This window comes from Babylonia areolata, chromosome 14 (assembly GCF_041734735.1).
Source record: "Babylonia areolata isolate BAREFJ2019XMU chromosome 14, ASM4173473v1, whole genome shotgun sequence".
Lineage (NCBI taxonomy): Eukaryota > Metazoa > Mollusca > Gastropoda > Neogastropoda > Buccinidae > Babylonia > Babylonia areolata.
In genome coordinates, this window is record NC_134889.1 from 11,168,868 (window position 1) to 11,183,877 (window position 15,010).

General features: G+C 49.8%; 1 protein-coding gene across 2 annotated transcripts in view; it reads left to right on the forward strand.

The window, feature by feature from the left end:
* LOC143289813 (uncharacterized) overlaps positions 1-15,010 on the forward strand; it is an 85,606-nt gene that overhangs the window by 32,633 nt on the left and 37,963 nt on the right. The window contains exon 1 of one of the 2 annotated variants that reach the window (XM_076598975.1): positions 13,932-14,920. The exons of the other annotated variant lie outside the window; for it this stretch is intronic. Within the exon in view, the coding sequence (XP_076455090.1) occupies positions 14,894-14,920 (27 nt within the window). The 5' untranslated portion in view covers positions 13,932-14,893. Of the gene's footprint in view, positions 1-13,931; positions 14,921-15,010 lie in introns of those variants that run through there. 2 annotated transcript variants of the gene reach the window in all.

Sequence of the window (15,010 nt, forward strand, 5' to 3'; positions counted from 1 at the left end):
ATATATGGTGACCATTGAGTGTTGGGGTGAGACATGACCTGGAAACAGTGACCATTGAGTGTTGGGATTAGGCATAACCTGGAAATAGTGATCATTGAGTGTTGGGATGAGACATAACCTGGATATAGTGATCATTGAGTGTTGGGATGAGACATAACCTGGAAATAGTGATCATTGAGTGTTGGGATGAGACATAACCTGGAATCAGTGACCATTGAGTGTTGGGATGAGGCATAACTTGGAAATAGTGATCATTGAGTGTTGGGATGAGACATAACCTGGAAACAGTGATCATTGAGTGTTGGGATGAGACATAACCTGGAAATAGTGATCATTGAGTGTTGGGATGAGACATGACCTGGAAACAGTGATCATTGAGGGTAGGGGAGAGACATGACCTGGAAACAGTGATCATTGAGGGTAGGGGTGAGACATGACCTGGAAACAGTGATCATTGAGGGTAGGGGTGAGACATGACGTGGAAACAGTGATCATTGAGGGTAGGGGTGAGACATGACCTGGAAACAGTGATCATTAAGGGTAAGGGTGAGACATGACCTGGAAACAGTGATCATTGAGTGTGGAATATTGACCTAGTGGTAATATGTCTGCCTAGGAAGTGAGAGAACCTGAGTGCACTGGTTCCAACCCCACACTCGCCAGTGTTTTCTCCCTCTCCACCAGACCTTGAGTGGTGGTATGAATGCTAGTCATTCAAATGAGATAATAAGCTGGTGTCCTGTGTGCAGAATGCACTTAGCACATGTAAAAAACAACAACAACACAGCAACAAAAGGGTTGTCCCTGGCAAATTTTCATGCTGGGACAAGAGTAATTTAGTATATGACTTGGAAACAGTGACCAGTAATTTGAGAGTCAGTTTAACATGCATCTACACTTCACAGAGACGTATTTCAAAGTGATACTCAAATTTCTTTACCAACGCTACAGGCATCTGTATCTCTCAAGCCTGGCTGACATAAGGACACATGAAAACAAATGTGGGTAAAACGTAAAATGGATCCCATGACATCATCAGTCGTGGGGAAATAGTGAAAATAGTTTTAATTTTGTGGTCCTCAATGTCCTATTTTCTATGTAATCTCACGATTTGCCTGCCACTCGAATAGTCTTCATGTCAACAGTGCTCCAGCGCTGGTTATTCAATTCATGAGCGCAGTCGTTGTGACCATCTTTGCTTTTCGGGAGCACAGGAAGAGGCGGTGGAGGGTTTTAGAAGATCAGGAGGGGGGTGGGGGGTGGGGGGTATGGAGGAGGGGGTAAGGAAGAAAGATGGGGTATGGAGGAAGGGGTGGGGGAGAAAGAGGAGGTATTGAGTAGGGGGTGAGGAAGAGGGGGTATGGAGGAGGGGGTGGGTATTGATTAGGGGGTGAGGAAGAGGGGGTATGGAGGAGGGGGTGGAGGGGGTATAGGGGGTATGGAGGAGGAGGTGGGGGAGGTATAGGGGGTATGGAGGAAGGGGTGAGGGAGAAAGAGGGGGTATGGAGGAGGGGGTGAGGGAGAAAGAGGGGGTATGGAGAAGGGGGTGAGGGAGAAAGAGGGGGTATGGAGGAGGGGGTGAGGGAGAAAGAGGGGGTATGGAGAAGGGGGTGAGGGAGAAAGAGGGGGTATGGAGGAGGGGGTGGGGGAGAAAGAGGGGGTATGGAGGAGGGGGTGGGGGAGAAAGAGGGGGTATGGAGGAGGGGGTGGGGGGGAAAGAAGAGGTATGGAGGAGGGGGTGAGGGAGAAAGAAGGGGTATGGAGGAGGGGGTGGGGGAGAAAGAAGGGGTATGGAGGAGGGGTTGAGGAAGAAAGTGGTATGGAGGAGAGGGTGTTGAAGAAAGAGGGGGTATGGAGGAGGGGGTGGAGCGGAGAGTGATTTGCGCGCACATGAACACGCCTTCATTGTCTTTACACATCTCAAGGTGACTTTTTAGCATACGCTCTTGCCCGGTGAGTCAAAAACTGGGAGGGAAGGGGTTTGCTTTTCTTCATAGGACACCGCACGACAGGGAGAAACTTTTCCTGACAAAACTGAATTCAAGGTGAAGAATTTCGAGTGTCATGCAAAACAAGAAAAAAGTTTTGATGGCAGTAGGAAAAGGAAATTGGCGAGCTGCCTTGATGTTTAGCACTGCTTTGGCAAAATGAGTGGGTTTGTGTCGTCTTCGAGGCGAACAGTGGTGCAGTGTTGTTGTTTTTTTGTTTTGTTTTTAAGTCTTGACACGATAAACACATCATCTCCAATTGCCTTTGTGTTGCTGTAGCTACACCGTGATTTGGCACAACACTGCGTGAACACAGCGTGTAGCTACCTGGTGGATTGGTGGTATGGGGTGAGGAAGGCGGCTACCTTGTGTCGTCACGAAGGGTTTGCGTTCTCCTTTCTTTTCTTTTCTTTTCATTCTTTCTTCTTCTTCTTCTTCTTCTTCTTCTCCGGGTCATCATGACCTTGGTATGGTGAAGTGATAGGTGGTGTTCGTTGCTTGCAGCCACCATGACAGAGTCCGACAGTGTGAGAAGTGATTTTTGTCTTGTTTGTGTGCCGTGTTCTCTCTGTCAGCTTCTGTCTCTCTTTCTGTTTGTCTGATTCTCTCTCCCTCCTCCTCTCTCTCTGTTTCCTTGTCAGTTTTCCTCTCTGCCCGTGTTTGCAGTAATGATCTCGCTATCTGCATGCATATCTCTCTGTCTGTCTGTCCGTGTCTCCGTGAGGTCTATGTTTGTTAGCGTAAGTTTGCTGTGCAAGTTTCCTGATCAATTCTTATTTAAACATGCAGAACAGTATTTGATATTAAACTATACTCTACCAGATACTGTGACTAGTCTGAAGCATCCCAAAATGTCAAATGTGTTGTTGAAAATTAAAACTTGTGTGTGTGTGTGTGTGTATGTGTGTGTGTGTGTGTGTGTGTGTGTGTGGTGCTCAATAGCGGAAATTGCCCAATACCGGAAATATGCAAATTCATTGCAGAGTGGGCAATTTTCCAGGGGATGTGTGTGTGTGTGTGTGTGTGTGTGTGTGTGTGTGTGTGTGTGTGTGTGTGTGAGAGAGAGAGAGAGAGAGAGAGAGAGAGAGAGAGAGAGAGAGAATGCAGCTGGCTGGAGTATGAAGGTCTCAAAATGAAGTGCATCGGATAGTCATGAAGAGCAAAGACATCCTGGAAGATGAAAATATCATTCCTGATGACCTTTCTGAATCCTTCAGTTACTTTGACAGTGCCTTGAACGTGAACAGCTTAGAGCCTGCAAGTGCAAAAGAAGTCCAGAACATAGTTCAGCAAAGGTTTACAGTGTGAAGACTGAGAAAGCTGATTATCGACGTGGCTTCTGCACATTAAATGTTTGCTGGAAATGTTGCTGTATTCTGTCAATGGGCACACCATGAAAACATGACCTGAAATGTTGCTGTATTCTGTCAATGGGCACACCATGAAAACATGACCTGAAATGTTGCTGTATTCTGTCAATGGGCACAACATGAAAACACAATCAGTGCGCATCTACCTGCAGCAACGAAAAGACGTTAGACAAAAGAACGAACGCACGCAAACGCACAGAGTTGCACAGAGAGTCGTACACACACACACACACACACACACACACACATGGAGCAAGTAGGCGCGCGCGCTCTGAACGTGAGCACAGAAGGATGGCTTTCCCCTTTCGTGCACGTGATTGTTCGCTGCTTTCTTCGTCTCTTTGTCTCTGGTATTTCCTTTATCTCTCCTTTTTACACAGACTCGGAGAGACAGCGAGTCGAACAAAGAGACAGAAAAAGAGAAACATAGAGATGCCGTTTCGTGTTTTTTCACACACACACACACCCCCACCCACCCCTCTCTCTCTCTCTCTCCAATCAAGGTCTGTTACTGATTTTTTTTATGTTAAAAAACAAACAAACAAACAAACCAACAAAAAAGCACGACAAATTGATTGTAGGTGGCAAGTTACTGATGTCATCTACAAAATCAAAATAAATGCTCACACTGTCCAAAATCTGGGTCTTTATTTGTATTAAGCGTTTTAAGTAATATAAATCGCGATAACATTTCTTGGGGGAAAAAAAAAAGAAGAAAAAAGATTGAAGATGTCTGTGCAATACCCCTATGGAAGGGGCAAAGGCCTTAATTCGTATGAAATTCGTATTATCTCTCTCCTTCACTCCCCCTTTATCTCCCTTCCCCATCTCTGCCTCTCTCTCATCCCTTCCCTTCCCTCCCACCTTTCCCTCTCTGGCTCACTGACCACAAGGAAAGGTTCGACTGTCACAACCCGTGTGTTGTTCCTGCGTGGAACTAGGCGTAGTCTGATTGTGAGTTCTCAGCTGGAACGAAAACTAACTGATCACATGATTGACTGCCTCAGTTTTTGACATTTTATTGTGGACTGCCCTTCATGTTAGTCAATATTAATATTTCATTCACATTCACAATGGACTGTGTGTCGTTTAACATCATTTTGATGAGTTTAAATACAACACTTTTTTTATGTGCGTTTGACTGAATAAGAGGTCACAATTTAGTCAGTGTTTTACTCAGTCAGTAGTCTTGACTTTTCGTTCGCCTGTGTCAGGCTGCGGCCTTCGCGAGGCCTTGTCACGAGGGCCATAGTCAGATGTACTTCTTCCACATAAGGACAACATTCAATTAGGGCCGTTAAATTCGTTGCTTACCGCGCTACACACATGAAATACTACAGGAATTAAGCGTAAGTCAACACCGCAGAACGGAAACCGGTCGTTCGCCTCATGTCCTGGGTCTGTTGTGATACACTGCCCAAACTGGCTGTCCGCCTGGAACTGAGCGGGGCTGTTTTCCGCTGATAAGACGCGAGTCCGACTTGGCTGTTGGGGTTTGAGCAGTGAATTGGCTAGTGTGGTCATTTGTAATGTGAGTCGTGATTCTCGTATCTCTCTCTCTCTCTCTCTCTCTCTCTCTCTCGATATTATATATAAACAGTGAGTGTGTGTGAAGGACTCTTTTTTTTTAATACAATAAAATGTAGAATGATAGGAACAAGTTCACATGTATGTATGTATGTATGTATAGTTAGTTAGTTAGTTATGCTTCGTTGGAGACTTCACATGCGGACCAGGCGGAGGAGGAAACCTTTCCCAACGGCTGTAAAGGCGGAAGAGGATGACAAAAGGGCAGGGTGAGCTCTTATCCTTGGCTGGAAGTCCCCTTAGGAGACGGAGCTCCAACTCCTCCTCACTAAAAAAAAAAAGTCGCCTGTGCTGGTCAGGCAACCAGGCTAATGTTGGAACAACGAGGTAGCCCTTCAACACCCAGCTTTCCCAAGCCCTGCGGCGATGGAGAAGTGATAACGGGGACAGGCAGAGGATGCTGCTGGCAGTTCATAGTCACGACTCTGCACGCAGGCGGCTGTGGGGTAATGGTCGTCCACCATAGACTGGGGCAGATGCGGCGCCCGTATCCTCCCACAGTGTCAGAGCAACCCTTTTTAGGGACAGCACTGCTCTCCCCACATGAGGAAGGGGAGATAAAAGGAACCCCAAACAAAGCCTGCCTCACCTAGTACCTAGTAGGAAAACGCACCTACTTGGACATCCAACAATAGCGGTCGAAAACAACAGAAGTAAAGAACCAGGAGTCATGCCCTGACTCTGGGTGCCTGGAATGTTCGCATCCTCTTCGACAGAGATGACAGACCAGAAAGACGCGCAGCGCTCATTCCTAGAATGCTTGATCGCTACCAGGTGGACATAGCAGCCCTAAGCGAAACCAGGTTTGCGGGTGAAACCCAGCTGGAGGAAGTTGGAGGGGGCTACACCTTCTACTGCATTGGGAAGCCAGATGGCACCCCAAGAACCTCAGGCGTGGGCTTTGCCATACGAACCAAACTTGCATAACAGCTTGACAGCCGTCTACTGGGATAAACGACAGGCTGATGACCCTGCGTCTGAAGATGTCCAAGGATTGCTTCGCCACAGTCATCAGCTGCTATGCCCCGACGATGACCAACCCTGATGACATCAAAGAAGCTTTCTACGAGGAGCTCAGCCGCACCATTTCAGCGGTAGACAGAAAGGACAGGCTGATCATCCTTGGGGATTTCAATGCCCGCGTCGGCATGGACTTTTCCTCATGACCAAAAGTCCTAGGACAGCACGGCACTGGCAAGTGCAACTCCAACGGACTGCTTTTGCTCTCGCTCTGCACGCAGCATGGACTGACCATCACCAACACCGTTTTCCAACAAGCGGACAAGTACAAGAACACATGGATGCACCCCCGCTCCAAGTAATGGCACATGCTGGACTATTTGATTGTCTGGCAGAGGGACAGAGGTGATGTTTCCATTACACGCTGCATGAGAGGAGCAGTCTGTTGGTCGGACCATCGCCTGGTACGCAGCAAGATGAACATCAGACTTGCACGCAAGCTCCAACCAGCCAGGCAGAAACCCCCTAGGAAGCTGAACATCCACCGCCTCCCTATCACCAAGGACGTGCTGCAGCAGCAAATCCAAATAGCTCTCCAAGAAATTCCTCCATCGACTGATGTAGAAGAGGTATGGAGCACCTTTAGAGATGCTGTGTACACAGCAGCAGCAGACACACTCGGCTTTGTACAGAGGATCCACAAAGACTGGTTTGACGAGAACGACTCTGGAATATCCAAGCTCCTGAACACACTGCATATAAGGCATCAGGATCACATTTCCGATAAAGACTGCCAGAGGAAGGAGAACCAGTTCTTGCAAACCAATCAACTCATACAGAAGAGGCTGCATGAGATGAAGAACACCTGGTGGGAGAGAAAGTCCGAAGAGCTTCAGTCCGCTGCTGATGCTCACGACATGAAGACCTTCCATGATGGTCTCCGAGCTGTGTATGGGCCGAGAGTCAGAGGATCAACCCCTGTCCAAGCCTTGGACCAGACCACCCTCCTGACAGACAAGAAAGACATCCTTGCCTGCTGGGCAGAGCACTTCAACACCTTCTTCAACAGGGACTCGTCCGTATCTGACGAGGCAATTGCAGCCCTCCCACAGCTACCAGTCAATGACTCGCTAGCTTCCCCTCCCACCAAGGTCGAGACCCAGAAGGCCCTGAAGCTGACAACGTCTGGAAAAGCACCAGGAGCAGATGGAATCCATGCTGACATCTACAAGTATGGAGGCGAGGTGCTGACAGGCAAGCTGACCGCCCTGTTCCAGTCTGTCTGGGAGAGAGGGGAGGTCCCCCAGGATTTCAAGGATGCTTCTATTGTCCACGTTTACAAACGGAAGGGAGACAAAACATCCTGCTAAAACCACCGTGGAATCTCTCTCCTCTGCATAACCAGCAAGATCTTCGCCCGCATCATACTGAGCAGACTGGTTGACCATGTCTGAAACACAGTCATCCCTGAAGCACAGTGTGGCTTCAGCTCAGGCAGGGGAACATGTGACATGGTGTTTGCCGTACGCCAGATGCAAGAGAAGTGCCGTGAGCAGAACAAGGAGCTCCACATGGTCTTTGTAGACCTGACTAAGGCCTTCGACACAGTGAACCGCCATGGTCTGTGAAAGATCCTCCTAAAGTTCGGCTGCCCAGAGAGCCTAATCCAGCTGATTGCGTCTTTCTACGATGGCATGCAGGCGAGAGTACAGGAAAATGCTAACATGTCGGATCCGTTCCCTGTGGTAAGTGGAGTGAAGCAGGGCTGCGCCCTGGCACCCACACTGTTCTCCATTCTCTTCTCTGCCATGCTGATTGACGCCTTCCAAGACTGTGACCGGGGCATCTACATTCAGTTTCGCACAGATCGCAAACTTTTCAACTTGCGGCGACTCCACACTAGGTCCAGGGTGTTTGAGGCACTGTTGAGAGAGTACCTCTTCGCTGATGACTGTGCGCTTGCTGCACACACCCATGAGGACATGCAGTTCATTATGGACAGGTTCTCAACCTCCTGCAGGCGCTTTGGACTCACCATCAGTCTCAGCAAGACCGAGTCCATGTACCAACCAGCTAGCTCACAGAACGCCAGTGCCTCCCCCCAACCTGCAATCAAGATCAATGACACAGAGATTAAGTCAGTCGACAAGTTTTGCTACCTGGGCAGCACCCTATGCAGCAACGAGCCCTTGATGCAGTATTAGTATCAGTAGCTCAAGGAGGCGTCACTGCGTTCGGACAAATCCATACACGCTACACCACATCTGCCAAGCAGATATCTGACCAGCAGCGTAACCCAACGCGCTTAGTCAGGCCTTTGACAGACTCAACAACAGGCTGTGGAACAACAAAGGCATCATCACCAAGATGAAAACCTACAGAGCTGTTGTGCTGATCACCTTGTTGTACTGCTGTGAAACATGGACGACGTATCGCCGTCCCATTCAACAACTTGAGCAGTTTCACCAGAGATGCCTACGAAAGATCCTCGGCAAAAAGCGGCAAGACAGGGTCTTCAACCTCCAGGTCCTAGAGAGGAGCGGCCTGCCCAGAATCGAAAGCCTGCTGATCCAGTGCCAGCTATGCTAGACAGGACACGTTGTCCGCATGACAGACAGCAGTATCCCGAAGATGCTTTTGCATGGCCAGCTGAAGGAAGGCCACCGTGAACTTGGAAGACCCTGCAAGCGCTTCAAGGACACCTTGAAGACAAACCTCAAAGCCTGTGACATAGACATCGCTTCCTGGGTAACTGATGCCCTTGACCGCTCTCGCTGGAGGATGCTGTGCTCTAGTGGCATAAAGACGTTTGAAAACAAGAGAACGCTGGCCATTAAGGAGAAGCGTGAGCGAAGGAAGCAGGGCTCGACTTCTGGAGACGTTTTCCCTTGCAGCACCTGTGGGAAGTGCTGCGCATCCAGAATCGGCCTCTTCTCCCATATGAGGACACACACCGACAGATAAGCCTGCCTGCCCACTCATCCGTTGGACCGACGGGAGACTCCATCATCATAGTTATACTTACATGCATTTAGGTAGGTAGGGAGGTAGGTCATAAAGCTTGTGATGTGCTGACTTTTTTCAACAACAAAAGAGAGAGGGAGACGGAGACAGACAGAGAGAGAGACGGGTGGTTGTTGGAGAAAAGGAGAAAGAGAGAGACAGCGACAGATAGGGGTTACGAAAGAGAGAGAGAGAGAGAGAGAGAGAGAGAGAGAGAGAGAGAGAGAGAGAGATCGCTGGTTACTTTATTAATAGTCTGTTTATACATTGGATTTGGTGATTTTGACACTAAAGGTAGAAAATTTGCTTTTTTGTTGTATATACGCATTGTGATGTTACTGTTAAGTTTTGCATCACGAATAATGAATCCCCCACCACCCCACCCCACCCCCTCCAAAAAAACAACAACAAAAAAACAACAACAACAGCAACAACAAATAACCAAACAGGTAAAACTACATCTAAGCTTCGAATGAATGTACAAATAATGAAAAAGAGAATTTGTCTTTTTCAATGTTAAAAAAAGAGAGAAAAAAAGGTAGGTAGATAGGTAGGTAGGTAGGTAGGTAGGTAGTTCATTCCTTTTTCTTCACTTTGGTACACACATGAATTATATAAATATGTGCATACTGCTTATAAAGCATGTGACAATAGACATCACCACAATAAGTACCATAAAAGACACGTTTACAAAGAAACTCAACGTCATACATTTCCGTTCATTTCAAAACGTAATTTTGAACCACTGTGACTCCGCCAGTGCCATATCGTGGAACACAAAGCAATGTGGTACAACAATGCTATAAGTTTGCAAAGCAACCCGATCAATGAAAATTAGAATAAGACAACGGCATCCAGACAAACTACATCACTCCATACCACACCACACCACTACACACCACACCACACCACTACACACCACACCACACCACTACACACCACACCACACCACTCCATTTCACACCACAGCACACCATTCCACACCACATCACACCACACCACACCATCCCATTCCACACCAAACAACACCACATCACACCACACCACTCCACACCACACCACACAATTCCATTCCACACCACACCACACCATTCCATTCCACACCACACCACACCACACCACACCATACCACTCCACACCACACCACACGACACCACACCAACCCATTCCACACCACACCACACCTCACCATTCCACACCACACCACACCACCACATTTCACACCACACCACTCCACACCACAATACACCATACCACGCCACGCCACACCATACCACACCACAGCACAGCACGGCAAGCCATACCACACCATACCACACCACACCATGCCACTCCATAGCACAGCACACCACCCAGAACACACCACACCACACCACGCCACACCACACCATAAAATGCAACACCACACCATACCACACTACACCACACTACGCCACGCCATACCACTCCATACCACACCACACCACGCCACTCCACACCACTCCACGCCACACCACACCACACCACGCCACGCCAGTCCATACCACAGCACACCACTCCAGAACACACCACACCACACCACGCCATACCACACCACACCGCTCCACACTGCGCCATACCTCTCCACACCATACCACTCCACACCACACCACACCACACCACACCATTACATACCACACCACACCACGGCACCCCACGCCACACCATACCACATCACACCACACCACCACACAACCACACCACTCCACACCACACCACACCACACCACGCCACGCCGAGCCACGCCACAACATTCCACTCCACACCACAGCACACCACACCACACCATATCACGCCACGCCACACCACGCCATAGCACACCACACCACACCATACCATACCATGCCACGCCACACCATACGACAGTACACCATGCCACGCCACGCCACACCATACCACACTACACCACACCACGGCACACCATACCACACTACACCACATCACACCACACCATACCACTCCACACCACACCACACCATACCATTCCACGCCACGCCACACCATACCACAGCACACTACGCCACGCCCTGCAACACCATACCACACTACACCACACCACGGCGCACCATACCACGCCACGCCCACCATACCACACCACAGCACTCCACACCATACCAAACCACGCCACACCACACCATACCACACCACACTACGACACGTCGCACCATACCACATCACACCATACCACACCACACCATACGACACCACACCACGCCACGCCACGCCACGCCACACCACACCTTACCACACCACACCTTACCACACCACACCATACCATACCATACCACGTCACACCACGCCACGCCACACCACACAACACCACACCACTCCACACAAGACTGAAATTGTCCCCTCCCTCCTGACATCACCTTTCTACCTCTCTCCCCCTCCCCTCCCCTTGTCCCCCTTCCCAGCAGAGGTGAAGTGAGGTGCACGGTGAAGTGAGGTGCACGGTGTAGCGCCGCATGACTGCACACAGCCACACGGCTGACAGAACGCTGCTCGGTCTGTCCGCTCTTGCCAACCAGTGGACCGTGGAAGGGTGAGGGACATGTGGGGGAAGGGTGAGGGATAAGTGGGGGTGCGGAAGGGTGAGGGACATATGGAGGTGGGGGAAGGGTGAGGGACATGTGGGGGAAGGGTGAGGGGCATGAGGGGGAAGGGTGAGGGGCATGAGGGGGAAGGGTGAGGGACATGTGGAGGTGGGGGGACGGGGAAGGACATGTTGGGGTGGGGGAAGGGTGAGGGACATTTGGAGGTGGGGGAAGGCTGAGGGACACATGTGGAGGTGGGGGGGGGGAGGGACATGTGGGGGTGGGGGAAGGGTGAGGGACATGTGGAGGTGGGGGAAGGATGAGGGACATGTGGGGGAAGGGTGAGGGGCATATGGGGATGTGGGAAGGGTGAGGAACATATGGAGGTGGGGGAAGGGTGAGGGACATGTGGGGGAAGGGTGAGGGGCATATGGGGGTGTGGGAAGGGTGAGGGACATATGGGTGTGGGGCTAGGGTGAGGGACATGTGGGTGTGGGGGAAGGGTGAGGGACATGTGGGGGTGGGGAAGGGTGAGGGACATATGGGGGTGGGGGAAGGATGAGGGACATGTGGGGGAAGGGTGAGGGACATATGGGGGTGGGGGAAGGGTGAGGGATATGTGGGGGAAGGGTGAGGGACATGTGGAGGTGGGGGAAGGGTGAGGGACATGTGGGGGAAGGGTGAGGGACATATCGGGGTGGGGGAAGGGTGAGGAACATATGGGGGAGGGGGGAGGGACATATCGGGGTGGGGGAAGGGTGAGGGACATGTGGGGGAAGGGTGAGGGACATATCGGGGTGGGGGAAGGGTGAGGGACATGTGGGGGAGGGGTGAGGGACATATGGGGGAGGGGTGAGGGACATGTGGGGGAGGGGGAAGGGTGAGGGACATATGGGGGAGGGGTGAGGGACATATGGGGGAGGGGTGAGGGACATGTGGGGGAGGGGGAAGGGTGAGGGACATATGGGGGAGGGGTGAGGGGCATGTGGGGGGAGGGGGAAGGGTGAGGGACATGTGGGGGAAGGGTGAGGGATATGTGGGGGAGGGGAAAGGGTGAGGGGCATGTGGGGGAGGGGGAAGGGTGAGGGACATATGGGGGAAGGGTGAGGGACATGTGGGGGAGGGGAAAGGGTGTAGGGGCATGTGGGGGAGGGGGAAGGGTGAGGGACATATCGGGGTGGGAGAAGGGTGAGGGACATATCGGGGTGGGGGAAGGGTGAGGGACATATGGGGGAAGGGTGAGGGACATGTGGGGTGAGGTGTTTTTTCTGTTGTTGTTTTTTTTTTTTAGTCGTTCCATCGATTTGCCTGTCTTTTTTCGTGCGCGTGCGCGCATATACCACCACCACAATCACTGCTACTACCACCATCACTGTTGGATATGTGGCAAAATTAGCGCGTACTCGTACGCAGAGAAAGAAGGTCTGCTGGCCAAATCCCTGGCACTCTAAGAGAGACAGAGTGGGTTGGGGAGGGGGGAGGGATACTAGAGTTCTTCAGGTGCAGAAGACGCATTCTCCAGCAAACCAGCTCATGGTGTATGTCGTCATTTTCCCCAAATAGTCAGTAATTCCTCCAGCCCAGAGCAGAGAATGTCACCTTCAGTGAAGCCCTCCCTAGCCCCGTCAACGCTCAGACCACGTGTCAGTTCAGCCAGGAGACGTGTCGCCTTGTGCTGTACACACACAGCTCCACGCCCACCGGGAACTGACTTAAACCTGCCCTGTACGGCAATACACTTTATCGTCTTTGTGCCAAGTCGGTTTAGGATAAGCTTACCTCCATCACCACCACCCCACACGCCCAGACCCCCTTCGGAGAATATAACCTGTCCTGTGCCCCATCCATTGGGAATTAGAACTTTCCTCTGTCCAGTATGGGAAATTCTGAATCTGAAAAAAAAGAAAAAAACAAAAACAAAAACAAAAAATCAAAAAAACCGTGTCCATTGTTTAATGGGAAAATATTAAACTGTACATCACTGTTGAGGTATCGAGTTCTTACTGCAGTTGATGGGAACGAAAAATAAAAAGCAAAACGTCCGAAATTATGGAAAGCCTTTCTCTTTTTTTTCTTTTTTTCTTTTTTAACATTCTACAGATTAGTCGTTTTTATTTTCTGACATGGAAGACGTCCTAACTAACAAAGAAAATGTTAACAGTAACAACAACAACAAAAAACGTGTTTTCCATGTATTAATAGGGAAGTTCACACACACACACTCACACACGCGCGCGCGCGCGCGCGCGCACGCACGCACGCACTCATAACAAAGAAAATGTTAACAGTAACAACAACAACAAAAAACGTGTTTTCCATGTATTAATAGGGAAGTTCACACACACACACTCACACACACACACACACACTCTCTCTCTCTCTCTCTCTCTCTCTCTCTCTCTTACACACGCACGCACGCACCACCCACACACGCGCTTGCACAAGCACATACATACAACACACACGCAGGTAATATTTATTCTGTTTCATTCTATTATATCATATTCACACAGACAGAGTAAAGGAAAAAAACAACAACAACCACACAGTGGCAATGCCGCAAAAGAGTAACAGATGACATTATAACGTCCTATTTCATTGTACGGTACTGTCCTTTCTCCAGAAATACACAACTGAAATACAGATACTGTTCGTCCAGGCGTTATTGATGTCAGGACAGACTTAGTTCGTGTGTCCCTCCGAACATTTGAAGAGAGGGGCGGGTTTTGCTCTGGCCAGTCTGGTGCATTTGGCAGGGGTCATTTGATGAAACCACTGGTGTGTCATACTGAAGGTGTGTCAGCTCTGTTTAAGTTAGTCATGGGCTTCCAGTGCGCTACACTGCGTCTCGTGTCGTTTCATTCTTAGCGTCTTTGTGTTTCTTACCAGTGTAGCTGTGTTTGAAATGGAGTGGTGACTTTACCGCAGCTAGTGTTTTGTCCAGTGCGTTATACCCATAGCTATATATATACTGGTGAAATAAGTGTGTGCCTCATGTTGCGACAAATGCATGTAGCGTTGAAACAGCGTCGATGCAGGTGTAAAACAGCGGGGTGCCGGAGAGAAATAACGTAGCTGGAAAGAGTTGTGTTTCTGCGCATGCTATCGGCAAAAGGTAAAATGGGTGTGCTGAATATTCATGATGTGATCAAATCTTGACAGTGAAAAATGAAATATTTTGTGTTCACGTAAACAGACTTGCAATGTTTTCACTGTGCATAGACATCATGATGACACGACCACTGTGCCATGTCTGTTTGCATTTTTGTTTTATGGATTATATATTAAAGTATTTCTTTGTATGTATGTATGTGCGGTGTGTGTGTGTGTGTGTGTGTGTGTGTGATGATAGTATGGCGAATATTTGATGAACAGTTTTTCCTGTCCGGCATGGATGTGCTGAAGGCCGTGTTGATGTGGTGTCCGCGGTGTGATGTGGTGTCTTCTGGAGCTCGTCATGGTGCGTCACAATTCTGTGTGCGTCATGGTGTGTCACATAGCATTGTTCTGTGTGCGTCATGGTGCGTCACAGTGCAGTGTTCTGTGTGCG